Source organism: Aplysia californica, unplaced genomic scaffold (assembly GCF_000002075.1).
Source record: "Aplysia californica isolate F4 #8 unplaced genomic scaffold, AplCal3.0 scaffold00172, whole genome shotgun sequence".
NCBI lineage: Eukaryota > Metazoa > Mollusca > Gastropoda > Aplysiida > Aplysiidae > Aplysia > Aplysia californica.
Genome location: NW_004797442.1, coordinates 115,723 through 139,229, shown reverse-complemented (window position 1 = coordinate 139,229; position 23,507 = coordinate 115,723). Strand labels below are relative to the sequence as shown.

General features: G+C 39.5%; 1 protein-coding gene across 1 annotated transcript; it reads right to left on the bottom strand.

Annotated features, from left to right (window-relative positions):
• Positions 1 to 4,315: 4,315 nt before the first annotated feature.
• Positions 4,316 to 22,529, bottom strand: LOC118477669 (methionine-R-sulfoxide reductase B1-like). Its single transcript, XM_035969704.1, has 4 exons — positions 22,275 to 22,529; positions 15,203 to 15,345; positions 8,541 to 8,655; positions 4,316 to 4,902 (listed from the first exon to the last, which is right to left on the bottom strand). Exons 1-4 carry the CDS (start codon positions 22,327 to 22,329, stop codon positions 4,886 to 4,888), a joined length of 330 nt encoding a protein of 109 aa, XP_035825597.1. The 5' UTR covers positions 22,330 to 22,529; the 3' UTR covers positions 4,316 to 4,885.
• Between the last annotated feature and the right edge of the window lie 978 nt (positions 22,530 to 23,507).

Genomic DNA, 23,507 nt, shown 5'->3' with positions numbered 1-23,507 from the left:
AACTTAAACATGTGGTATAAATAAAAGATACAGTAAAACCCTGATAAATAAAGGTACAAACATGAACATCATGAGACCAGAAAATTTCTATGTATTAAATAAGTTGATTTCATGTTAAATATAAATAGAGTCTATTTGTACTACAACTTCTACTGCAAGTGCAAGACTGGGATTATCACAGATGGTACATGTTCATAGCTCCCCCCTCCTCAGGATCATCCACCTCATGCTTATAAAAGAGTGAAGAGTTAAGCACAGTCTTATGGAATAGAGAATAAAAAAATAAGGAAAGGTGACTCCTTTTTTACTGTTCAGATCAGATGAGATCAGATAGATAGATGATTGTGTACCCTATTTTTAGTCATTAATAACGCATCATAGCTGCCAATCCTTGGAAATTAAAAAAACCTCAAAAAAACTCCAAACATTTATTTTCAACCTCTGATGGAATGGATGCCTAGATCAGACAGAATGAGGTTCAAGGGAGGTTGTAGCTATTTACTGGACGGTTTTCCACACTACTCAGTTAAGAACAAAAGCATATAATTATAACAAAACATGGGGTTGATCAATCATGTTGATTGAAGCTGCAGTGCATAGAATAAAGAGGGGGAAAAATGGGGTTTAAAATCATTCTATGCTAACATGAATTTCATGTTTAACGGCTTTGTGTTAAACACTCTATAGGGTGTATAGGTATAATACAATGAAATATTAATCAGCTTGCACTTTTCACTGTTTCCTTTCTTTCTATGAATAAAACTGTCTGCTATGCTTGTTTGTATTTACACATATATGGAAAAAATCAATTGCCTTAGGTTGAAAGCAACATTTGACACACTGACTTCAGTATTTTTTTCTTTGCTTTCTTGGTTACAGTACAGTCCACTCTATAATTCAAAAAAGTTATTATACAGAACATTTTGAACTATACAGAACCTCCCTTTTAAAGTAAACATCAGCTTCAGACATATTTTAACAGTTAAAACAACCCCAAATTATCCCCTGACAGTGTTGAAATAGACCAAACTGAAAATCAATAACACTGTTACTGTTCACTGTACCAGTAACAACAAATTATTAGTAAACTGGAAGTCACTGTCGTACATTGGAAAACAATTCACTGCCACATGCTACTACACTGACATCTCTGCATAGTCATTCAAATTTCCCTGAAGTAAGACAGGGTAAACTTTTAAATAGAGCTCTATAAATATGATCATATATTTATTATACAGTCGAACCTGGGTAAGACGGAACCACAAGGGAGCCAGAAAAAAATTCAGTCTTTGGCAGGGAAATTTATGGGTGGGGGGTGGGGGGGTTCAAAGACCCAGCCGGTGGGAATCAAGTAAGCTATCCTCTCTGATAATGACAAGCGTCAGTCTTACTTATCCAATAATTACAACCAGTGCTTGCACTTCACATAGGACCGCTGATTGACCTACAGTGGAAACCTGATATAACAAGGATGGTGGGAGTAGAGAAAAGGTCCCGTTATATCTGATCCCTGTTAAATAAAAAATGCAAAGGAAAGTAAAAGTAAGCATTTGTGGACTAATCCAGCTGTACTTATTCATGGGTAGTTTCCCTGGCCACAAGTACCCACTAACAGGGGTTTTGGCACCAATTTTCTCCTTGCCTCCTTAAACCATATCAGAAGAGTTTGGTCCACGGCATCTGCATCGGGTAGTCTCATCTTCTTTCGATCCAGAGCAAACTTTTCATTGGAGTATGCTACCACTATCTTCTCTCTATCCTTGATAATGGTGTGAATCCACCCTTGTGGAATGTCGAACTGACGACAAATCTCTGCCAGTGGAGCTTGCTTTTTGTCAACAGCCTGGATTATTTCGTATTTTTGTCCATTGAAAGGCATTTTCTCTAGCGCTTGACATCGTTGGTGACACATTACGCTTGTGTGTTGCTAGGTTTCTCACGAGATCGAGGTCTGCAGCACAACGCAGCCCTCTCTCACTTCACACGCTGCGTGTGCTTGCAGTGGCATGGCTTGCGTGGGCTTGCTCCATCTCTGCGTTACTCTCTCTCTCTCTTACTTTTTATTCATTGTTAACGAGCCTTTGTCCGTGCTATAACCGGTTGGGCTCCAATGAGGCCCTGTTATTGCCGATAACTTTTAATAGAGACAAAGAGTAGGAAAAAACAGGGATTTTAAAAATCCCTGTTATTACCGGGCCTATTATACATGTATATGGTTTCCACTGTATTAAAAACAAAAATGTTTGAACATCTCCTTTGCTTCCACCCTTAGCTCCACCCATCAGAGTAACAAGCACAGTCAAACAATGACATGTAACAATTCGAGGAACTCTTTTTCTCGGCTGGCTGTACAATCAGGGCGGCAGGCATTGGGCAAACTAATTTCACACCTCTGGCTTCTGCCTACCAATGAAAGTTTCCACGCTGGAGCGCCACTTCAAACTTTCACTGGCACTTGTGAGATTTCACACCCACATCACCTTCATTGCTCAGGGCTTACATGGATGGGGCAACACCTACACCCAAAATAGCACCCCTATTCCTCTTCCTTGCCCAGCAGCATGGAGCTGGTGGAACCAGACTTGCGAGTTTTGTTACAAATCAGGGCTGAGCGGGCAAAGCATTTTCCATCTCAGACAGGTAAAACCCTCAAAAGGGAGCGTATTTTTCTTTCCATTTCGGGGTTGAACAGGTTTATACTTTATACAGGTAATTAAAAGAGAACTATAACAAGGGGGGAGCGGGGAGATTCTGTTAAGACAGATTTCCGTTTTACACAGGTTTCAGTTAAGGTAGGTTCGACTGTATTGATAAAAATCAAACATTTCAAAGAGATATATATATATATATATATATATATATACACACAAAGGCACTCACTCTCTTTCCAACAACGGTTTACAGATTAATGCAAAATTTAAAAAACCCCGTTATGTTTATGTTGATTATTTTAGGATAGACATACATAATATCTAAGATGTGCCCTTTATCATGGTCATGTTGTGTCACTGTCATGCCACTTTGTAAGACAAGGGATGATCTGTAGCTTGTTTGCTAACTTTCAGGCGCATTGGTAAAACAGTAGAAAAATTAGCTAAAATTGTTTTAACGAGGACAGACAAAAGTGAACAAGCTATAATACTATTTCTTTATGGAGCAGTGACCTTATTTCGAATCCATTCTTGAACCCAGAATGACTTTGCAATTCTCATGGTACATTACATACCACAATGATTCTGCCAAAGATGAATGTCATTTGTCTAACTCAGACAGATGTCTCGGCTGCCTAAAAAATCAAGCTGAGAGGGGCACAAAATTCCACTTCATGACAAACGGACAAAAAACATCCAGCTTGTATTTCCTTTTTACAAACTGGTGAAACATGAACAACATCATACGTGTATATTAGTGAGATCTTGTAGATTCACTGGTAAAACCATGTCCCTGAACCAAATAAAATCGGAGTGGGTATTGTTTGTACAATTATAAGGCATAAACAAGTATTGATAGACTAGGGTTGCCCATGTCAGACTTGCAAAAGTGGGGGAGTAGGTTGGAATCCAGGTCTGGGCCTGAAGCATTCTTGGGAAAGACGCCACACAAGCTCTCCTTACTTAATCCAGGTGGGAAAGAGTACCCAGCTAAGAAAGTGAAAGATTTTGTCAGAAAGTAAATGAAAATCAGAATAATAAATGTTAAGCTCCTGAAAAATGGCAGCTTGCACCAAGAGCTTCACAGGAGGTTAATAATGTTTCATACAGTTATAGGGCTTGTAGGGGTAATAAATTGCAAAACTATGATAGAGCCTACTTTCCAGCAGAGACAAGGTGCTGCATATGCAATCTATTTTTATAATGATTAAAAACAAAGTATAACACTACTAAAAAGATGTGCGTTCAAGAAAATAAACTCCAGCTCAGAGAATAAAGCAAAACATAAAGTATTTCCTCTGTCATTGTTCATACATAGTACAAAGCAAAGTTGAGTAATTAAACTTACAAATTTGTGTTTGATTATGAAAATACCATACATAATGATGTAAGAGTGCATGTATGAATAATGATAAATAAACAGATGACTTTAGTGAGGGCTTATTTGCCTCAGTGAAAACAAACTTCAAATTCTTACTAAAAAGATTAATAAACAATATCTAGGAAAGGTTGTATGTATGTACAAGTGTATACGGTGGAGTATGATAAACTCAAAAGACATGCAATTTAACAGCAATAGTAATAGTTTGATACAGTATAACACGTGTAGGTCGAACACAGAAGACTCAAAATCACGCATCCGTCGAACCTTGCCTGCGGTGACGTTTTTTCTTCTTTTTTATCTTTGTAAGATGTCCCTCGAACTATGGATCCCTCAAACTACCAAGGCCGGTCCCGATGAATTCGAGCCATCCGTGTTATACTGTATGTAATTATCAAAACAAAGAGCTTGAAATCTCCACCCTTAGGTTCATTACAATATTAATTTAATAGTATAGGCCTTCCTAGATTGCTTGGTAAAGAGTGAAAAGTAAACAAAAGAAGGCAGCTTGTAACGATCACAAATTCACCGCAGACAGCAGTCCCTTTCCTTTTCCTCAAGTGGGGTGCTTTTATGCCTAAGATTAAGACCATTACTACTTCTCCTATAGCACATTTTGGTGACTTTTAAAAGTATGACCTGAATGGGAGATACAGATCTGTTGGGCTTTTTACACAGAAGACAAAAACCAAAAGCCACAAACATTTTAAGCAAGGCTAGTTTCTAATTTATATAGTCGATGTTTGATGACTCTGAATCCAGGAGAAGCTTCTATGCTGAGGCTTTCCATGGGTGGGTTGGGCCACAGCACGTCATAGATCCTGGTCGAAAGTCATCTGGTGTTCTATAGCACTCAATTTTGGAGCTCCCCTGAAAGAAAAATAAAGTACACACGGTTACTTTATACATATTCAAGAGTAAAAAATATTTGTTCAGGCCTGCAGATGGGAACTAGAATAATTGTGTGGAAAATTCTGTCTTTGGATTCATAAGCCAAAGGTGTCTGCCAGTTCATTTGGACAACAAAGATGAAAAGGAAACAAAATTTGATCTTTTCACTACGCAGGTCAAGAGATAACAAAAATTACGATATTATGTTCATTATAACTGATCATCTAAGGGAGAAAATTATATGAAACCTCTTTGATTTAATCTGCTCCTCACAAAGCAGTGATGAGAAGCTGAAGGCTTAAAACTCAGCTACAAATTACCATACAGTCAAACCTGAGTAAAAATAAGATGGAATCGCAAGGGAGCCAGAAAAAAATTCCGTCTCAGACAGGGGAATTGAGGGTGGTTTCAAAGGCCCAGCTGGTGGGATCAAGGGTCGCTTGTCCGGTTGGCAAGCAGTGGTTAAAATTTCACATTTCAACTGATATCCTCTATGATAATAACATGCGTCGGTCTTACTTATCCAATTAACACCAGTGCTCACATTTCATAGGATAAAATCAGAAACGTTTGAACATCTCCTTTGCTTCCACCCTTAGCCTCACCCATCTGTGTAACAAGCACAGTCAACCAATGCCACCCCTTACTGCCGGATGTAACAACGATTCTAGGAACTCTTTTCTCAGCTGGTCATACAGTAGTCTCCTTTGCAAGGGGAGGAAGGGACGCAGTCATCTCAATTCCTTATTACTCTAGTGACCTCCCTTGGAGAGAGGGGGTCATTTTGGCAGATAATGTGACGACACATGACTGTTTTGTGAAGGATTTCACGACAGGGGTTAAGAATACAAAGGCGTTGAATGGGGTGGGGGGGGGGGGGGGGAGAGAAAGACAAACTCAATGTAATGAATACTATAAACTTCCGGAACAGATAGCCTAAGAGGAAACTGTTGGTCATAGTCATAGAGAAAACGGACCAGCCACGTAGCTTTCCAAGCGACCACCCCCGACCGTAAATTCATGCAGATTCACCCTGGAGAAACATTATCTCTTGTGATTCGTTGAACAAGTACGTTATAAGTTCTTCGAGTGCAGCTTATTAGGCTTACTTGGCTAATCTTTAATCCTATAGAGGCCTGTCTAGTGTTTTACGGCATGTACGCATGTCGCGCATCAGGCCTAGACCTAACTAAACATTGCACGCAGTCCCTCAAACTCAAACACCAGTCAGAAAGCTTCTCTCAAAGATACATTTCGAGTGACCAATCAACAAACATTTCAGTCCCCCCCCCCCCAACATTTGACCGACCAGCCCTAGACCGAGACCTATTCGTCAGTGGAAAGTAGGGTGTGTAAACGCTGTCCATCACTCTCTTTGAGGGGCACTCTCACCAAATATCTGGTTTTCTAGTAAATTCTAGGCTCGTCTTATGCAGGCTGTGCAGGTTGTTGTGAAAATTTCCCCTTGTCAAGCTTAACTTGTCGGCGTGTTTCGCGGATTGGAGCGTGCTCTGTGCGTTTAGAGGAAGTGACCGTGCGTTTGTATGTCTAAATTATATAGTAAAAAACCCGTCAGATGACGAAAGCGTGCGTTTGAGCGGAGCGTGCTTTTGTATGGTGTGCGTTTATGCGGAGACTATTGTACGATTAGGGTGGCAGGCATTGGTCAACCCAATTTCACACCTCTGGCTTCTGGCTATCCAGGAACAGGAAAGTTTCTGTAGTGTCTCGCTACTCGAGCACAGTACTAGCACTCGTGAGATTTCACACCCACACTACCGACTACCCTGACCATCTGCATCGCTAAGGGCTCACATAGATGGGGTAACATCTAATCCCAAATTGAACTCCTACTCCCCTTCCTCGCCAGCCGACATGGTGTTAAGTTTAGAGCTGGCGGAACCAAAGTTGCCAGTTTTGTGTCAAATCAGGGTTGAGCGGCCAAAACATTTTCTGTCTTAGACAGGTAAAACCCTTGGAAGAGAGCAGATTTTACTTTCAGTTTCATTTGATACATTTTACAGTAGTTGTAAGACTTCACCTCTCTGCGAATAAACAAAAATGTTTCGAACATTCAGATATATCCAGCCAGCCATTGATGACGGCAACAAAGAAGAAATGTATTGTAACAACCCATGTCCTGAGCCTGCAACCAACTCGTTGGGAACTCAGAGAAGGGAATGTTTAAAAAAAGAACAACAATCCCCGTCCCCTTTAAAACAACCCCCCCCCCAACACGACCTTGGAAGGGAGCAGATTTTTCTTTCTGTTTCCGCGTTGGACAGGTTTATATTTTATACAGGTAGTGAGGAATATATCAAATGGGGAGTGGGGAGATTCCGTTCAGACAGTTTTCCGTTTCACAAAAGTTTCCGTTAAGGCAGGTTCGACTGTTTAGGCCAAACGCATCTGTGTGTCCACTCAAATTGCTGGTGCCTGTTCTGCAACCTGGCTTGAAATTGAAACCGACTGAATTGAGAGTGTGTTAGCAATCCTTTCCAAACAGCTTTCAAACTGCAGTGAATTTAAATTGGGCTATTCTAACTAATATAACCTAGTCCGTCTGAAACTACAGTACTTTTAACTCAGTTATTTACTTCCATTGTTTTTTCACTTATTCTGCACAGTCATGTCTTCCCAGTCTAGTACAGTAGTCTCTTCCTAAGATCCCAGCGCTTACGATCGCGGTTCGCTTAAGATCCTGTTGTTTAAAGAAAACACAATTTTTACTATACAAAAGTCCCCCCTAAGATCCCGCTCTGATTCACTCTGACAGAAGGTCTACCTTCAGCTAAGATCCCGCATTTCAGATCATGATTTACGGAACAAAAACGCAGGCGCGCACAGCCAAGAGTGAAACGTTGAAATCATTGACCTGCCTGTCGTGTCAAAGATCAGTCACTCTCGTGAATGTGATCGCATAAGTGTTGTAAAACTCGAAGAAACAGTACAATGTTTGCCCCTGACAGGATAACACTGAGGTGTGAACTGACCAACGCATTTGTTACCCGAAACATTGCATTTGCATCTGAGCTCTCCACCTAAATTTACATCACTCGCTGGGTGGGTAGGCCCTACAACTACAAGTTCGCTGCTGGCGGGATCACATTGAACTGTGAACTCTTCCTTGACCATTGCAGCAATAAATCGTCTCTATTCCTGAATTTGCCACACAGAGTAAATTTTAATAGAGGCGTAGTCACAACATAATGGTGCATAACGACCAAGGCTGGGGAACTCGGTCAGAGAAGGAAAGCTATAAATTTTGGACAGATAAGGGGAGGGGAGGGGCAACTGGATAAGCGCAGAACTTGAGACTCACAATAGGTTAATGAATTTAAATGGTGTGCCTCGTTCCACTGTGATTGGTCATCAAAGTTGACCACTCTTTGCTCACCATAATATGTCATAAACTCACCCAGGGGTCACGTCAGTTCATTTTAAAGTGGAGAGAGACCATTTTACCAGTTGTGGGCCTTAACATAGGTCACTTTAGATTTGTCCCTGGGTCCGTCAGCTAAGATACCGCATTTCCCTAGCTCCTGAGCACCGGGATCTTAGGCGGAGACTACTGTATTTTGTCTGAATTACTTCTCTATCTTTATGAAATGCTTTACCTTTCGGAACAAATTTCAGTGCTGAGCTGAAGATTCAAAACCTTGACTGTCCTGCATTTGGACCATCAGCAAGAAATTCATGTCCAAGTCCATTTTTGCAGTTTCCACATATTACCTGTGGGAAATTTAAGTAATGGTCAGTTTGTTGAAAAGAATAATAAAATATAGTCTATAACAGACATGCTAGCAGTTTGGTATAAATGGCGGGAGAAGCTTACAAAAGATTATGAAGGAAACCTCTCTATCTGGATGGCCGAATTAACGTTCTTATAACAAAATATGTATTAATTCAAAAGTTTTTATTTACAGCTATAGAATTTAAGCAATGCCAAGAAAAGCTGGAACACCATGTACAGTCGAACCTGTGTAAGACAGCCACCCATTGTCAAGGAGAAAAGAGGCCGCATAAGACAGGTGGCCGTCTTAGGCAGGACTGATTAAGATGAAGAAAACAAACCATTCCTTTCTGAGGTCCCAACCGAAGGTAGCCTCATTGTTGTTGTTGTTATTGTTATTCTTTTCGCTGTTTTTTTTTCTGTTCTTTCTTTTGTTGTTGCTTTTGTGCAAGGGTGACAATAAAACGAAATGTGTCTGACAAGAAGGATCGAGTGCTACGGTAAAACAAACACATGGGTCGCCACCTGTCGGAGAACAAGCGACGCTTCTGTTACAAGTTCATGTTGACGTCCATTGTTACTTTGTTACAGACTGGGTAAACAGTGACCACTCATCTCACTTACGATTTGTGTATGAATTCTGGGCGGGACTTATGGGTTTCGAGGGATCACACGCTCACCTCACCAGCAACTGAAAATTTGTCAACAGTGGGAGGGGCCTACGCAACACAATCGGTTGGAGGGACTACCTTACAACAACGACAGGGCAATAGGTTATGACGTCTCGCCCACAATGCACAATTTATGACAAAATGTAATGGAGTCACTAAGGTAGCCGTCTAAGACAGGTGTTATTGCTTAGTGTGATAAGGGTTGTGTTTTAAAAAATGGCGGCCACAGTCGCGTTGGACAGGTGCCCGTTTTACACAGTTAAATTATAGAAAAAATGCAAGGGAGGAAATGGAAAGTGGCCGCCTTAAAGAGGAGGCCATCAGGGCAGGTTCAACTGTAGTTTGGGAATGTGACACTGTAACTTTTAAAGAATTTGTTAAAGATAGCAGATAAATGTGTATTCTCTGAATTAGCTCTAATCATTTTGAAGAACAATAGTATCTTCAAAAGGACACAGAAAGGAGGGAAAATAAAATCTCCAGGAATGAGAAACAGAAGAAGGCTTTTCTCCTATTTGTCCTCATTTGGCCTTCTGCAATATTGTACTAGAACTTTTCCAATGGCAGAAACATTTTGCAAAAAATTTAAAAGTAAGCAAAAAACTTTATACCTGTTTTTATAATATAAACAGATTGAACCCAAAATTCAAGACAAAAATTTCAAGAAAAGTTCTTTCAGAATAGATTATTTACAGCATATTATTAGTCATACATTAACATACCTTCAATGAGCTACATCTCTGCCATGGCATTTCCTTTGACAAGGGAAAAATACACAGATGTGCACAGATAACATGTACACCCAGTATCTATATCAAACTCACAACTGAGCTCTCCACCTAAAACTGACATCACTTTGCTCCAGGCAGGATCACATCGAACTGTGAACCCTTCCATAAACATTGCAGCAGTTGACTCTACTCCCGAATTTGTTAGGCAGACTGAACTTTAACTGGTGTGGTCATGACAAAGTGGTGCGTAACGATAAAGGAGGGGGAACTCGGTCAGATTCAGAGATGGATAGCTATAAATTTTGGACAGGTAAAGGGGAGGGGCAACTGGAAAAGCGTAGATTTTGAGGCTCACGATAGGATAATAAGAGAAAATGGCATGCCTCATGCCACTGTGATTAATCGTCAAGGTTGAACACTCCTTGCTCGAACCCACTCACGTCAATTCATTTTTGAGAGAAGGAGACCATTTTACCGGTTGTGGGCCTTAACAAGGATCACCGTAGATTCTTCCCACAGTGAGTTGGCAAAGATCCCGTTTGCTTAAGATCTCGCATTTCCCTTGCTCCAAAAAGTCGCGCACCATCCTGAAACACACATATATTGGGGTGACCTTATTTAGGCCACATATGGCCTAAATAAGCTAAACCCCCCCTCCCTTACCTTATTTAGGCCACACCTGTGGCCTAAATAAGCTAAACCCCCCTCCCTTACCTTATTCAGGCCACACCTGTGGCCTAAATAAGCTAAACCCCCCTCCCTTACCTTATTTAGGCCACACCTTTATACAAAGTCACAGAAATATTCCTTTTGTGCTTATTGAGGTACAGTGCAGGGTGATTTTACCTGCATGGATAATTGGACAAAATGGGCAAAATCTTTATTGCTAATGGTCATATTTAGACAAATCCTATATCATTGTCTTTTTTTTTCTTAACCTCTCATTGTTATTAAAGAGTAAGCCAACTAGGTAGTAATTTCGGATTCCTAATACTATTATTATGGGCATTCTTAAAATTTTTAAACTTGTTTTTAGCGCTTTTTTCAACGTAAAACGGATTCCGTAAAAAAACCAATGACCTTATCTTTCTTTTTCAAAGTAGTGTGCATATATTTGTGTGAAACTATATATTCTATGCTTTCATGTACGTGAAAAAAGCTAATAAAGGCAAGCAAAATGTTCTTCAGAGACAGATCTAGTAGTAGGCCCACTGAATTTTTTTTATAAACCGGGAAAGATGACCAGAAAATAACAAAATTATTTTATGATCTTCACTTGCACTTGCAATTTTTTTGATAAATTATAGTATACCTCATTGTCTTTTTTTTCCATCATTTTTCTTCACTATTCATGACAACTGGCATGTATTGTTTTCCGTTATTATCAAGAAAGTGGATAGGCGGACTGCGGGGTCTATCTAGCCAAAAGGATAGGTGGACCCCGGGGTCTACCTAACAAAATGCTAGGATTTAGGATGTGAGCCCCGGAGTCAGCGTAGTGAAATAAGTAGTAGATCTAGGTTTAACTAAGGATCGATGGACCCCGGGGTCAACATAGTGAAATAAGTAGACCTCAGTTTATTCTATAGTAGGACTGGCGGAGCCCTTGGTCAACGTAGTGAAATTATAAGTATATCTAGGTTTAATTAAGGATTGGTGGACCCTGGGGTCAACGTAGTGAAATAAGTGCATGTAGATCTAGGTATAATTTTAAGGATTGGTGGACCCTGGAGTCAACGTAGTGAAATAGGTAGGTTGAAGGTGGACCCCAGGGTCTACCTAACGAAATGCTAGTTGGGTTTTTAGAATAGGTGGAACCTGCGGTCACCGTAGTAAAATAAGTAGGTTTAATCAAGGTGTCCCGGGGGTCCACCAATCCTTAATTAAACCTTCTTATTCTTCTACGGCTATGTTGACTCCGGGGTCCACCAATCCTTTTAAAATTAACCCTACTTATTTCACTACGCTGACCCCGGGGTCCACCGATCTTTAAAGAAACATACTTATTTCACTACGGTGACCCCGGGGTTCACCTGTCCTAAAACCTAGTATTTCGCTAGGTAGACCCCGGGGTCCACCTTAAACCTGCTTATTTATCACTACGTTGACCCCGGGGTCCACCAATCCTTACTTAAACCAAACCTTATTTCACTACGGTGACTCCGGGGTTCACATCCTAAAACCTAGTATTTCGCTTTGCAGACCCCGGAGTCCACCTATCCTCTTCAGGAGTAAACTATCATCAATTTTCATTGATTAGCATATTTTAAAAAAAATATTGAATCAGAGACTCGCTGTCTAAAAAGTCCACTGCTAATGCTATTCTTTTCAAAGAAAATGGCACAATTTGATTTTATGACATGTTGAAAAAAAGAGTTTTAAAAATATCCCGAAAACAACATAAAATGATTATATAGATCTCTCTCTCTCTCTCTCTCTATATATATATATATATGTGTGTGTGTGTGTGTGTATTTTATTATGTATACTAAAAGACTGAGCAGAGGCTTACAATGTAAATTCTGTGCTCTACAAGTAGAGAAAATCTTAAGTTTGCGCAAAACAGATTCTAGAAAAAAAGTTGGATCTAATTATTCTAATAAAAGTAAAAATGATTGTTATGCTGAGATTTGTTATTATTAACTCTGGAAATACAGTTACTTGCTGAATCTAAAAGTAACTAGAACTGTGCAATTCGTTTTATTTCAATTCCAAAGCCCAAAGGCATAGCAATAATAAGTTAGATCTAGATCTAGCAGTTGTAGGCTCTCTGGCTACTTCTAGCATAGGCCTGCTACTACTGATTCTAGACAGGGAATCTAGATCTTGCTATTGCCTGCACTATTAAAGTCAAATATATGGTAAAATAAAAACAAAACTTAATTTTTTGTCAGTCAGTACATCCCAATTGCCATAGCCGCACGTATTAATAATAGTTGAATAATGCGATACCGAAGCAACACATTATCACAGTGTGCAGGGGAGAGCGAGGTGCTCGGTCAATTCGGTGGTTCGGCTTTTGTAGATCTATGCATTTTTTACGGAAAGCCCTATTACCTGGCCTATTACTAGATCTATTAGTGTTGTGAAAACTTCAACCTCTACAGATCAGGCGTCAAAAGATGCTGAAAAATAATAATACGTCCTGAAGTTTCATAATTTATTTTTATACAGAATAACACAGTACACAGCCAGTAGTTTTTATTTCATCGAGTTATAAAAATGGCCTTCGTATAAAAATTGCCTTGTTTTCAGAAGCAAATTTTAATAGTTCTAGTTCTACCGAATCGATTTTCACGCGAATTCAACCATTTTGATGATCTTTCTTTTCCTTTTAAAAAGATGTAGATCTAGGCCTGTCGAATGTGGCAGTGCGAATAACACTGGGTTGTTTAGACCCATCAAAACACGAGGCTTCGTGGCCGATCACAAAAGTCTACGGGGCTTATTGAGGCCGATTCGCCCTGCTGCGAGCACGTTCACTAAATTGCCTACTAGATAGAATCTACTACCAAATATTCTCTACACGATCTTTGCTACTACTACTACTAGGCCTACTACTACTAGCCTACATGTACTACTACGAGACAGTACGAGAGAGTGTCACTCAGGCAAAGATAGTGTAACTTTGACTCAGCCACGTTGTGTACACACTTTTTATACCCCAAATTTAACCCGGAAGTCCATTCGGAGGATTTGACCTTTTCACTGGACCAAAGTGTGCCAAAATGGTAGCCTAGCTTTTGCCCCTCCATGAAGGAAAAATCTGGCCCTCATTCAAACCATTGGGATTGAGCAAAATTTTGCGTATTGTGCTTTGTTCTTTACAATATTCATTATGATTATGGTTTATAAGTTGTACACTGAGACATAACTGTACTAAATGAGAAAGGTGCACCATTATGAAAGTGGAACGAACTCAGTTGCCTGAAAAGGGTAGTTTGAGCATGTGTGGCCTAAATAAGCTAAACCCCCCTCCCTTACCTTATTTAGGCCATATGTGGCCTAAATAAGCACTCCCCATATATTGTTACAGATGCTTTGATTGAGCATTTTCATTAAAACAACTCTACTCTCCGCAAAAAAACTGTTCATAACTTTCCTTAGAGAATCTGGATGGATGTTGTGACACTCAATTGTGATTGTTTGCCTCAATTCGTCAAGAGAGCGTGGAATTCGTGTACACAACCGATTTTAGATGCCCCCATAAGAAAAAGTCGAGTGGAGCAAGATCCGGTGATCGTGGTGGCCACTCCACAGGCCCCATCCGTCCATAGTAGAGAGTTGTATTAATGAAAAAGGTGCTCAATTTGAGCATCTGTAACAATAAGTGTGTTTCAGGATGGTGCGCGACTTTTTGAACACCCTGTATATATAGGTACAGTCAAACTCGGGTAACTCGAATTCATCAGGGATTGGAAATAGTGTTCGAGATTTTCATTATTCGCCATGTCCATGAAAACCCCAAATACAAAGAAATAGAGAGAAAATCAAGGGAGGTAAAAAAGAACATTAAAAATTAATGTGGGGGTTAGCTCCCTCGATGAACGTGTCGACGGTGTGAAAGTAAGAAAATGAATGAAACTGGAAAGCAGAAAATCTCACGAGTGCACAGCCAACTCCTACGTCATTCCTTTCCTCTCATCTCATTGGCCTACAGTACAGAAAGTTACGCCTCTTGTCATCCGCACAGTGTGCGTCCCACAGCATGATTGCACACGTGGCAAACCAGTCATGCGGTGTGGTCAGCATCACTTCCCCCCCCCCCCTTCCTCCAGCCTCTCGTGGTGAAACAAAGACAACGTTTTGGCTTTAACAATGACAAAGAAACACCTATTCGTGGCAAGAAAGGCTGTAAAGCTGGGTCTTTAGTTGAGAATGCGAAGCAGATTTGTTCCAAAGAAAATATAGGGACTGAAAAGGGACAGAGCATTTTGTACGAGATATCCGAGAATTCTTGTTTTTGAGTTTGAGATTCTTGGGCATGCCCTTCATTTTGAGACACATTATGTCATAGCTCATTTTGTATCTGTGTAACAACAACAAATTTCGCACTGACCTTCTTTGAAACCCTTTAACGCCTCATAAAAATTCCTTTGGCCTTTCTTAACTCAAGACTGAGACCAATGGAAATCTAGATCTACCTTTATTGCTTTTGGTGATTCTGGAATCTTGTGGACACTGTCTTCTCTCATGGTTTGGGTAAATGCAGGCCATGGGGATGAGTGCTCATATTTCGACACACTGCTGAATAGCTCATGTCCACACTTGGCACATACATAGATCCCTGAAACAAACAAAGAACTTGCTACATTTAAAAAAAAAAGTTTTAAATCAAAACTTTACAATTGGTTCTACAGTCAACCTTGTTAAACCGCCTACCTTGGGACGAGCATGAAGTTGGTGGTACAAAGGGGGTGGCGGTATAATGGGCTGGCTTCGATTGCCATCTTGACTGGTAGTAGACAGATAGAGAAAAGAGACAAACTGTAGCCAGTCTTGCCTCATCTAGATCTGTATTGCACAACTGCCATGGGCAGGGGAAAAGCGAGCAGCAACCATGCAATTATTTTTGCTTATTTTACCTTGTCTTCCTCGTCTGACACATTTCGTTTTGTACCTTTGCACTTGCACATTGTCTTCTTCATTTGATACATTTTACGGCAGTTGTAAGACTTCACCTCTCTTCGTACAAACAAAAATGTTTCGAACATTCAGATATATCCAGCCAGCCATTGATGACGGCAACAAAGAAGAAATGTATTGTAACAACCCATGTCCTGAGCCTGCAACCAACTCGTTGGGAACTCAGAGAAGGGAATATTTTAAAAAAGAACAGCAATCCCCGTCCCCTTTAAAAGAACCCCCCTAACACGACCTTGGAAGGGAGCGGATTTTTCTCTCTGTTTCCGTGTTGGACAGGTTTCCGTTTTATACAGGTAATTAAAGAGAAAAAATATAAAGGGGGGAGCGGGAAGATTCAGTTAAGACAGGTTTCCGTTTTATACGGGTTTCCGTTAAGGCTGGTTCGACTGCATATGTATGCAAATTGTGTGTGAGAAGCGGGAAGTGCTGTGAACCATCCTATTTTCTGTATGACGGAGATTTATAGTATTTTATATAAGTTTATGAATAAAGGTTTTTTAACTTATTCGCTACGCTGAGCCGTGGGGGGCAGCGAGGCTAAAGTGCCGTCAGTACGCTAAGCCGCCCCCGGCGGCGCGAGAACCGATCTTCAATTTTAGCTTAAATTCTATTCCAATCCACATATCCATGTTAAAATAAAGGTCATAATGTAATGTTGACTTCCGGGTCAAGCATTTCCACTGAAAATCGGAAGTTTAGATTCAGTTTTGAAATGCGATTTCGTAGTTTATTCGACTTTTTTTTTATCGCGATGCCAAAATTATAGCCCGGACACCAGTTCTTGTAATTTTACACAACAAAATCTATCATTATTTTGCCCACTAAAGAAGTGTAGGACTCTTTTTTATAATATTGTTACAATTGGACTCATATTGCCAATGCACTGTTATTGAGAAATCAATATTTTTGAGTGCTAGATCTAGGTCTGAATCTAAATAGTCAAAATGTTTTTTCTCCCCAAAATCACTACTTTTTGATGAAATTACACAAAAAGTGCCTCTCAAGACATGTATAGGTTTACTCCAAATGCAATTCTGAATAATTCCATATAAGATACGAGCGGGGTTTTTTTTTTGTTTGTGATCGTTTTTCAAGATTATAAAATTTTTAGATTAAAAAAAAAATATCGGATGTTATGTTCAAAATGTACAAATATTATGGAATGTAGGTAAATAACTGCAAACTTTTCAATATTTTCCAGTTCTATATTCATTTATGGTTATTTTGATGTATCATTTGACTAGGTGCAAACATATTTTTTGAGTTTCACCAAAGATTATAAATGTTTTATTTTAAAATTTTATCCGCATCCAATCAAAACTGTGTTGCATAATCATCTCTTACAGGAGCCAAAGTTGAAAAATACATAAATAAACATTACAGATGTATTCTACAAACCATACTGAAAATATTGGTATATAATACGTTGATATTTATTTGAATTTGTGGCCCCAAAGACCTTTTAACTGCCCACTAGTCATCATCTCTTTCGCTCTCCCGAAAAAAAATTCGTCCACAAGCCGAAAATAACACGTAGCGAATGAATTAATAGAAGCCCAATTTTTGTGGAAAAATATGATTGCGTTAAGACAAATTGATGTGCAAAGTATGGGTGACACTGGTTCACCTGTTGAAGAGATATTTGAGGATAAGCTGTGCCCCGAATTTTTGACCGCCCTATATCCTATAGTGGCTCCAGTGACAAGCGATAGTGGCTTTGGTTCCATTATTAGTTTATGGAACAGTTCAGCACATGCACCTTGAATCAAATTAAATTCATAATGGGTAATAGTGCATTTAAGTTGTGTAAATTATTAGACCCAATGTACAACTACAATACGTTGATACAGTGGAATCCTGTTATAACGAGAGGGAGGGGACCGGAGCAAAATGTCCGTTATAGCAGGATTCTCGCTATAAGGGATCCAGTAATAAATTCAAGGGAAACTGTAAAGTAGGCCTAATCTATGAGTTTGGTGTTCTGATTATTTCCTTTTGCTATCTCCCCTGATGATGATTTTGTTTCAAGACCTCTAGGTCTTACTTGATCAAAAATCGAATCTGGTTTCTTTCTCTGGCGTTTATAGTGATGTTGACTGACAGCTCGTTGACGATCAGAAAGAAAGGGCTCTAGGATAACTCGCCCGCTGTGTTGTCCCCCACCCCATCACACCCTGTGGTACATTCCGTCTGCTTGCACATGCCACACATTCGCTCCATCCACCATATTGCTGTGACCTCTCCATACCCGCATCGGAGAAGTGAGAGGCATTTTAGGCCTTGATAATCTAAACAAGGCTTACGCAGGCCTATCACGCGATGCGTTCTGCTTGTCTGCGCATGCCACAACCTCCCTACTCAGTCGCTCCGGCCTTCATTGTTGACGCACATGGTCTCTCCCATTCTTTGTTTCGCTAGATCACCAACTAGTTTCTCAACTGACGAGGTTTTACATTATGTATAATTTGCCCATGCACTGTGCACAACAGCAGCAATATTCCGCTATAACCGACTTGCGTGTTTGTCTGATTGCACTATAGCAGTATTTTATTTACAAAGGTAAAGAAGGGAAAAAAACGGGGTTTAAGCATAGTGTCTTTATAACAGACTTCTCATTTTTTCCCCGACTCGTTATAAGTGGACTCCACTGTACTAATAATACTTTCGTTTGTAGCACACACATTAGACCCAAACAAAAAAACACCTTTTTAACTTGCATTTGTAGCACTCACGTTTGTAGCACATTACTTAACCAAACAACAATAACACGTTAATACTTGCGTTTGTATGTAAGTTTGTAGAATTTGCATTTGTAACACATTTACGGGGGATTGTCAGCCCCAGTCCTTAGCAAGACAAGAAACATAATTATCCATGTCACGAAAAACAAATTTAAGAAGATAGGATGGGAAGAGATCATACGACGTGCCAAACTGTCTGCGCAATTTTCGTTTAGCGTGCATCCACATGTTCTCGACGTGTCTGGTGTGGATGTCTGGATCATCCATGTCCACAAAGTGATGCTGATGAACAACTGATAATTTACTCGCGCTAATACTTGGGGTGGGTATTCAATTAACAGGCTGGGTTTAACTTTGGTGGACCCACCGTGTTTACATGTATTAATGTGCACAATCCATAACAACAATGGAGGGTTTCAGGGGGGCTTGCCCCCCTGTTAGTGGAGGGTTTCAGGGTGGGTTTGCCCCCTTGGCAACAATAATAATAAAAAAAAAAACATGCAGACCATAGTATGGCATTGCACAGCGAGGCTCAAAGGAAGCATGCCAGTTTGTCACAGGCCCACCCCGCCTCGACTGCGCCCTGCATGATGGAAGTTATCACTGACACTCTGAAAAAGAGTAAATGATTGATTGATTGTATGAATTAAATTTTATTTTTCATGTTTTTTTTAAGAAAGAACATCCATTGTTGAAATTTTACAGAGTAATTTGCTTTGATTTGCATACAAAAAGGAAGAAATATTGAACAAAAAAAGCTGAATTGACATTATAGAGGGACTTCTCTACACCACCATTTTGAAGGTGGAGAATAAAAAACTTACAGTGCGGTCAAAAATTTGTGGCGCAACTTATTGTCAAATAGACTCAAATATTTCCTCAACTATCGAACATAGGTTCTCCGATTTTTGCAAAATGACTTGTATCAATTTGTCTTAACAGGTCAACATTTTTGTACACACCTGCTAGCTGAATTCTAAAAAATTCCTGAATAAGTACAAATAAAAAATCCAAATACGTGGTTTCTACATCTTTAAAAATCATGTTTACAGCTGGGGCAATATTTCTTTTAATAGCAAGTCTGTCATGTTTTTCTAATAGGGATATATAAATGCTTATTGAACGCATGTTTTGAGAACCACTTGTGCAAAAGATGTGTTCACTATAAAAATAATTTCTTGTAACAAGTTTTGCAAATAAAAATTGACAAGATGGTTGTGGCGTATGCTATATATGCGTAATCAAAATGTGTGTGAGAAGCGGGAAGTGCTGTGAACAATAACATTTTACCTGTGACAGAGATTTCAAGTATTTTATATAAATTTATAGCCCCAAGTGTTCTAGAAAAATATGATTTAGTTAAGACAAATTGATACAAACTGCTGTGCAAAGTATGGATGACATTGATTCACCCGTTAAAGAGATATTTGAGGATAAGTTTGCGCCCTAGGCTTTCTCAGTTTCAGGCCTCACATCCCGCATGACTGGCCTTGGCATTGGAGGCAGAACACGTTCGTCGAGGGTCAGTGCGAAAAGCGGCGATAGACACGAGCGCTGGTGCGGGTGATGGAGCATTCTCGCACTGTACTCACTAGACTGGCCTACAAGTACAAGGAACCTTACTTAAATTCAATGCATTTTTGTTGTTGCTGCTTTGTTGTGAGAGTTTATCGGCTCTTATAACAAAGTAAGATCACATCAGTGACAGAGTGTATCAATTGGTCAACATGAAAATGAATTACGCTTGCATTTTACCACCAAAAAAAAGACCATGGCACACTAGTGGGGGACAACTTTTCTTCACTTGCAACATCGTTCTCATTCTACATGTTTCAACAAATAGGAAAGAAAATAAATTTGACGCACACACACATATATATATAATATATTATATTAAAAGCATGTAACTGAACACAATCCCTTACCTCTGAAAAAAAGTTACTTTGTATTTTTTTCTTTGCCTGTCCTTCATTTGCTCCACAAATCTTTTCATGAAGATAATTGCCAGCCGCATCAGCTTACGATAACAATATATCAAGATGAAATATCGCTGGAAAGTCCCACAAAATCGCCACTAATCAATTTCTGCACAGTTTTTCAGTGGTTTCCATTAAAAAAAACCCAACCCTACCCAACAAGTAGTAGTAGTAGTGTAGGCCAACAATGTCTCTCTGGAAGGTTACACATGAAGTACAAAATTTCATCCAGGCTAACTGACTCTAGCATGTGACAACATCTCTAGTGAAGCCTGGATGCCTGATTGTGCTTCAGTTTGTGAAGCTTCAAATGAAACCCCTTTCAAGTGGTCATGGGTATGGTGAACAGAAGTAAAATACATGGAAAATGCAAAAACAGGGCCATCTCGAGTTCTGCTGAGCAAGACAAATGTACTATAATAATCTACTCTTTGCAACATTGCCAATGGCTGTCAGCGTCATATCCATTGTTTGATAAAATGAATCGAACTTGAAGACACCTGTTTATTATATATATATTCATTTAATCAATATTACTATTAGCAGCTCTAGAAGAAGCTGAACTTGTTGTAGTTGCTCTTTTTTTTTCTCTTTTTGGAGCTGGTGAGCCACAACATAATGGTGGTACTTCTGGAAATATTGTTGGAGACTCTGTGGGCACCATAAATCTTCCAGATCGTGTCAAAGATACCTCAGGTGGGAAGTGCAGAGAGCAAACTCATTATATTATATATATATATATATAATCCATGACATCTTCTACGATTAATTTATTAGGAACACTTTTGATCCACCATGCTTTTTTTCCGAATCTTTTGGAAATCTATATTATTGTTATTTTGCATCTCCCTTTTGGCTGGCATAATATAACCACTTCTATACTGCCCCATCCCCTACACTCTCTTCCCATGTTCAAATGTTGCTCACATGGTTCATTGCGCCAAAACTGAGACGTCAGCTGAAAACTTTTTCACAGTAAGAGTAGATTCTAGAAACAATAACATTCAAGACGAAAGAAAACTAGAATCTGGGCTGAACACTAAAACACATAACAAAAGCACAAATTTAATCCTTAGAATTGAGTTAGCGAAAATACATCCAAACGAAAAAAGCGTGTACACCCAAGAGGACTGAATGAAACAATGAAGAGGCTAGGAGGTTAGACAGACTAGACGGCTACACACTACACACATTACTATTACACTATCGGCACGCAAAAGCGTAATGCAAAAATGTTCCATCACCTGTATACGAATTAGTATTAGTACATCTGCCTATCGCTGCTTTTCGCATTTAATCGCCGCTTTTCCTATTGATCCTCGATAAGATAAGGACGGGTGTCGAGGCGAGCTTATCAAGATAAGGTCGTCCACCCCGGCCCTCAATGCCAGAGCCAAACATCCGGGATACAGGGCCTGGACTGAGAAGGCCTAGGTTGCGCCACAAATTTTCGATCGCACTATATAAAAGTTACAGTGTCAACGTGCTGTCATTATGACAAACTGACTCATGGGCCTGTGACAAACTGGGCAGCTCAGCGCCCCCGCTCAAAAGTAGCGGCTTCATTCAGTGTTGGGTCCACCAAAGTTCAATCTTACCCAAATAACGTGTTATTGTTGCACTTAATTGGGTCTAATTTAATGTGCTACAAACACAAAAGTACTGATAATAAAATACGTGTTGTCGGTGTACATTGAGTCTAATAATTTATGCACCTAAAATGCACTTTTACCCCATAAGGTCTAAAACATTACCGTTCATTACGGACAATTAATAGAGATCTCTATTACTATTATTTTCACATCACCATGATACACTAGACCTAGTCTAGATTATAGGCCTACATATTTTACCTCTATCAAAATGATCCCGGTAATGTTCTGCTTTTGCCCAGCTGCAGAATGACATGATACCACCAATATAAACAATTCCACAAAATACACTGAAAATAGGGCCCGTGCCTTGAGATCTCTTCAAAACTGGGCGTTGGTCTCTGAGAACAAGATCTGTTTATTTCTAATTTAGATTTGGGTTTCTAATCTAGATCATCTCTTTACATTGTTCTTGGCTTTGGCACTTGGCATTGTGCCTAGTCCTAAAGCTGTGTTCCGTAGTCAAACCGTTTACGGCAACTGGCAACAGAATGAAAAGCAAACTTCTGCTTCTTTCACCAGAACACGGGTTATGTATCATTGGAGACCAAAAAAAAAAAAAAAAAGTAATCTCCGTTTTCACCTGCATGCAAAATTTAAAAAAAAAAAAAATCTTACCTTTGATTTGGGACTGATCAAATTTGACGATTCAGCCAAAAAACTTGTACAATGTATTTAGTGTAGACTAGATCTAGATTCTAGATTCTAGATTTCTAGATCTAGATATCTACATCTAGATCTATGCACTTTCATTTTTGGTTTATCGCCACTAACCATTTGAGAACCGACATGCAAGTACAGTACATGTATTTCCTCTCACATTCTCACCGTCAAACTCAATGGTTATGTTTTATTACAATTTATGTTAATATGAATCTAGTAGGCTCCTGTTAAAAAAGAAAATACAGATGGTGTTAGCCATACCACATTTTAATGGACTACAGATGATCGAGTTACAAGGAGAATTTGTATTGCGTGAGGCCTAGGCTCGGAAAGATTCACGAACTTGACACAGACAAGGCGCTGTCTCATCTTTAGACTTTAGGTTTAGGCTAGGCCTGGGCTATTAATTATAATTAATATCAAAGTTTCAAACTCTGGAACACAAACTGTCAGAACAGGATCAGTGCCTGTGTGTGCTGTTATCGGGAAAGAGTTCAGTTTCAAATGCACTCACTTAGTCTTAGAGACCAGCGATGACCAGTCGAATTCGAACAGCATAATTATGACAAACCTTAGTGCCTTAGTGACAAACAGCTTAGATACGGAACATTCTCCTCGAAAAGTCCACTTCCACTTTCGAGATCGCAAATGTTTATTTTTGGAAGGAAACAGAATTAAAGTAGAGCTGCAATTCAATTTCTTTTCGACCTCAACATAATATTAAAATATTATTAGTATTAGTTACTTTTGTTGACGCTGCTTTTTTTAATT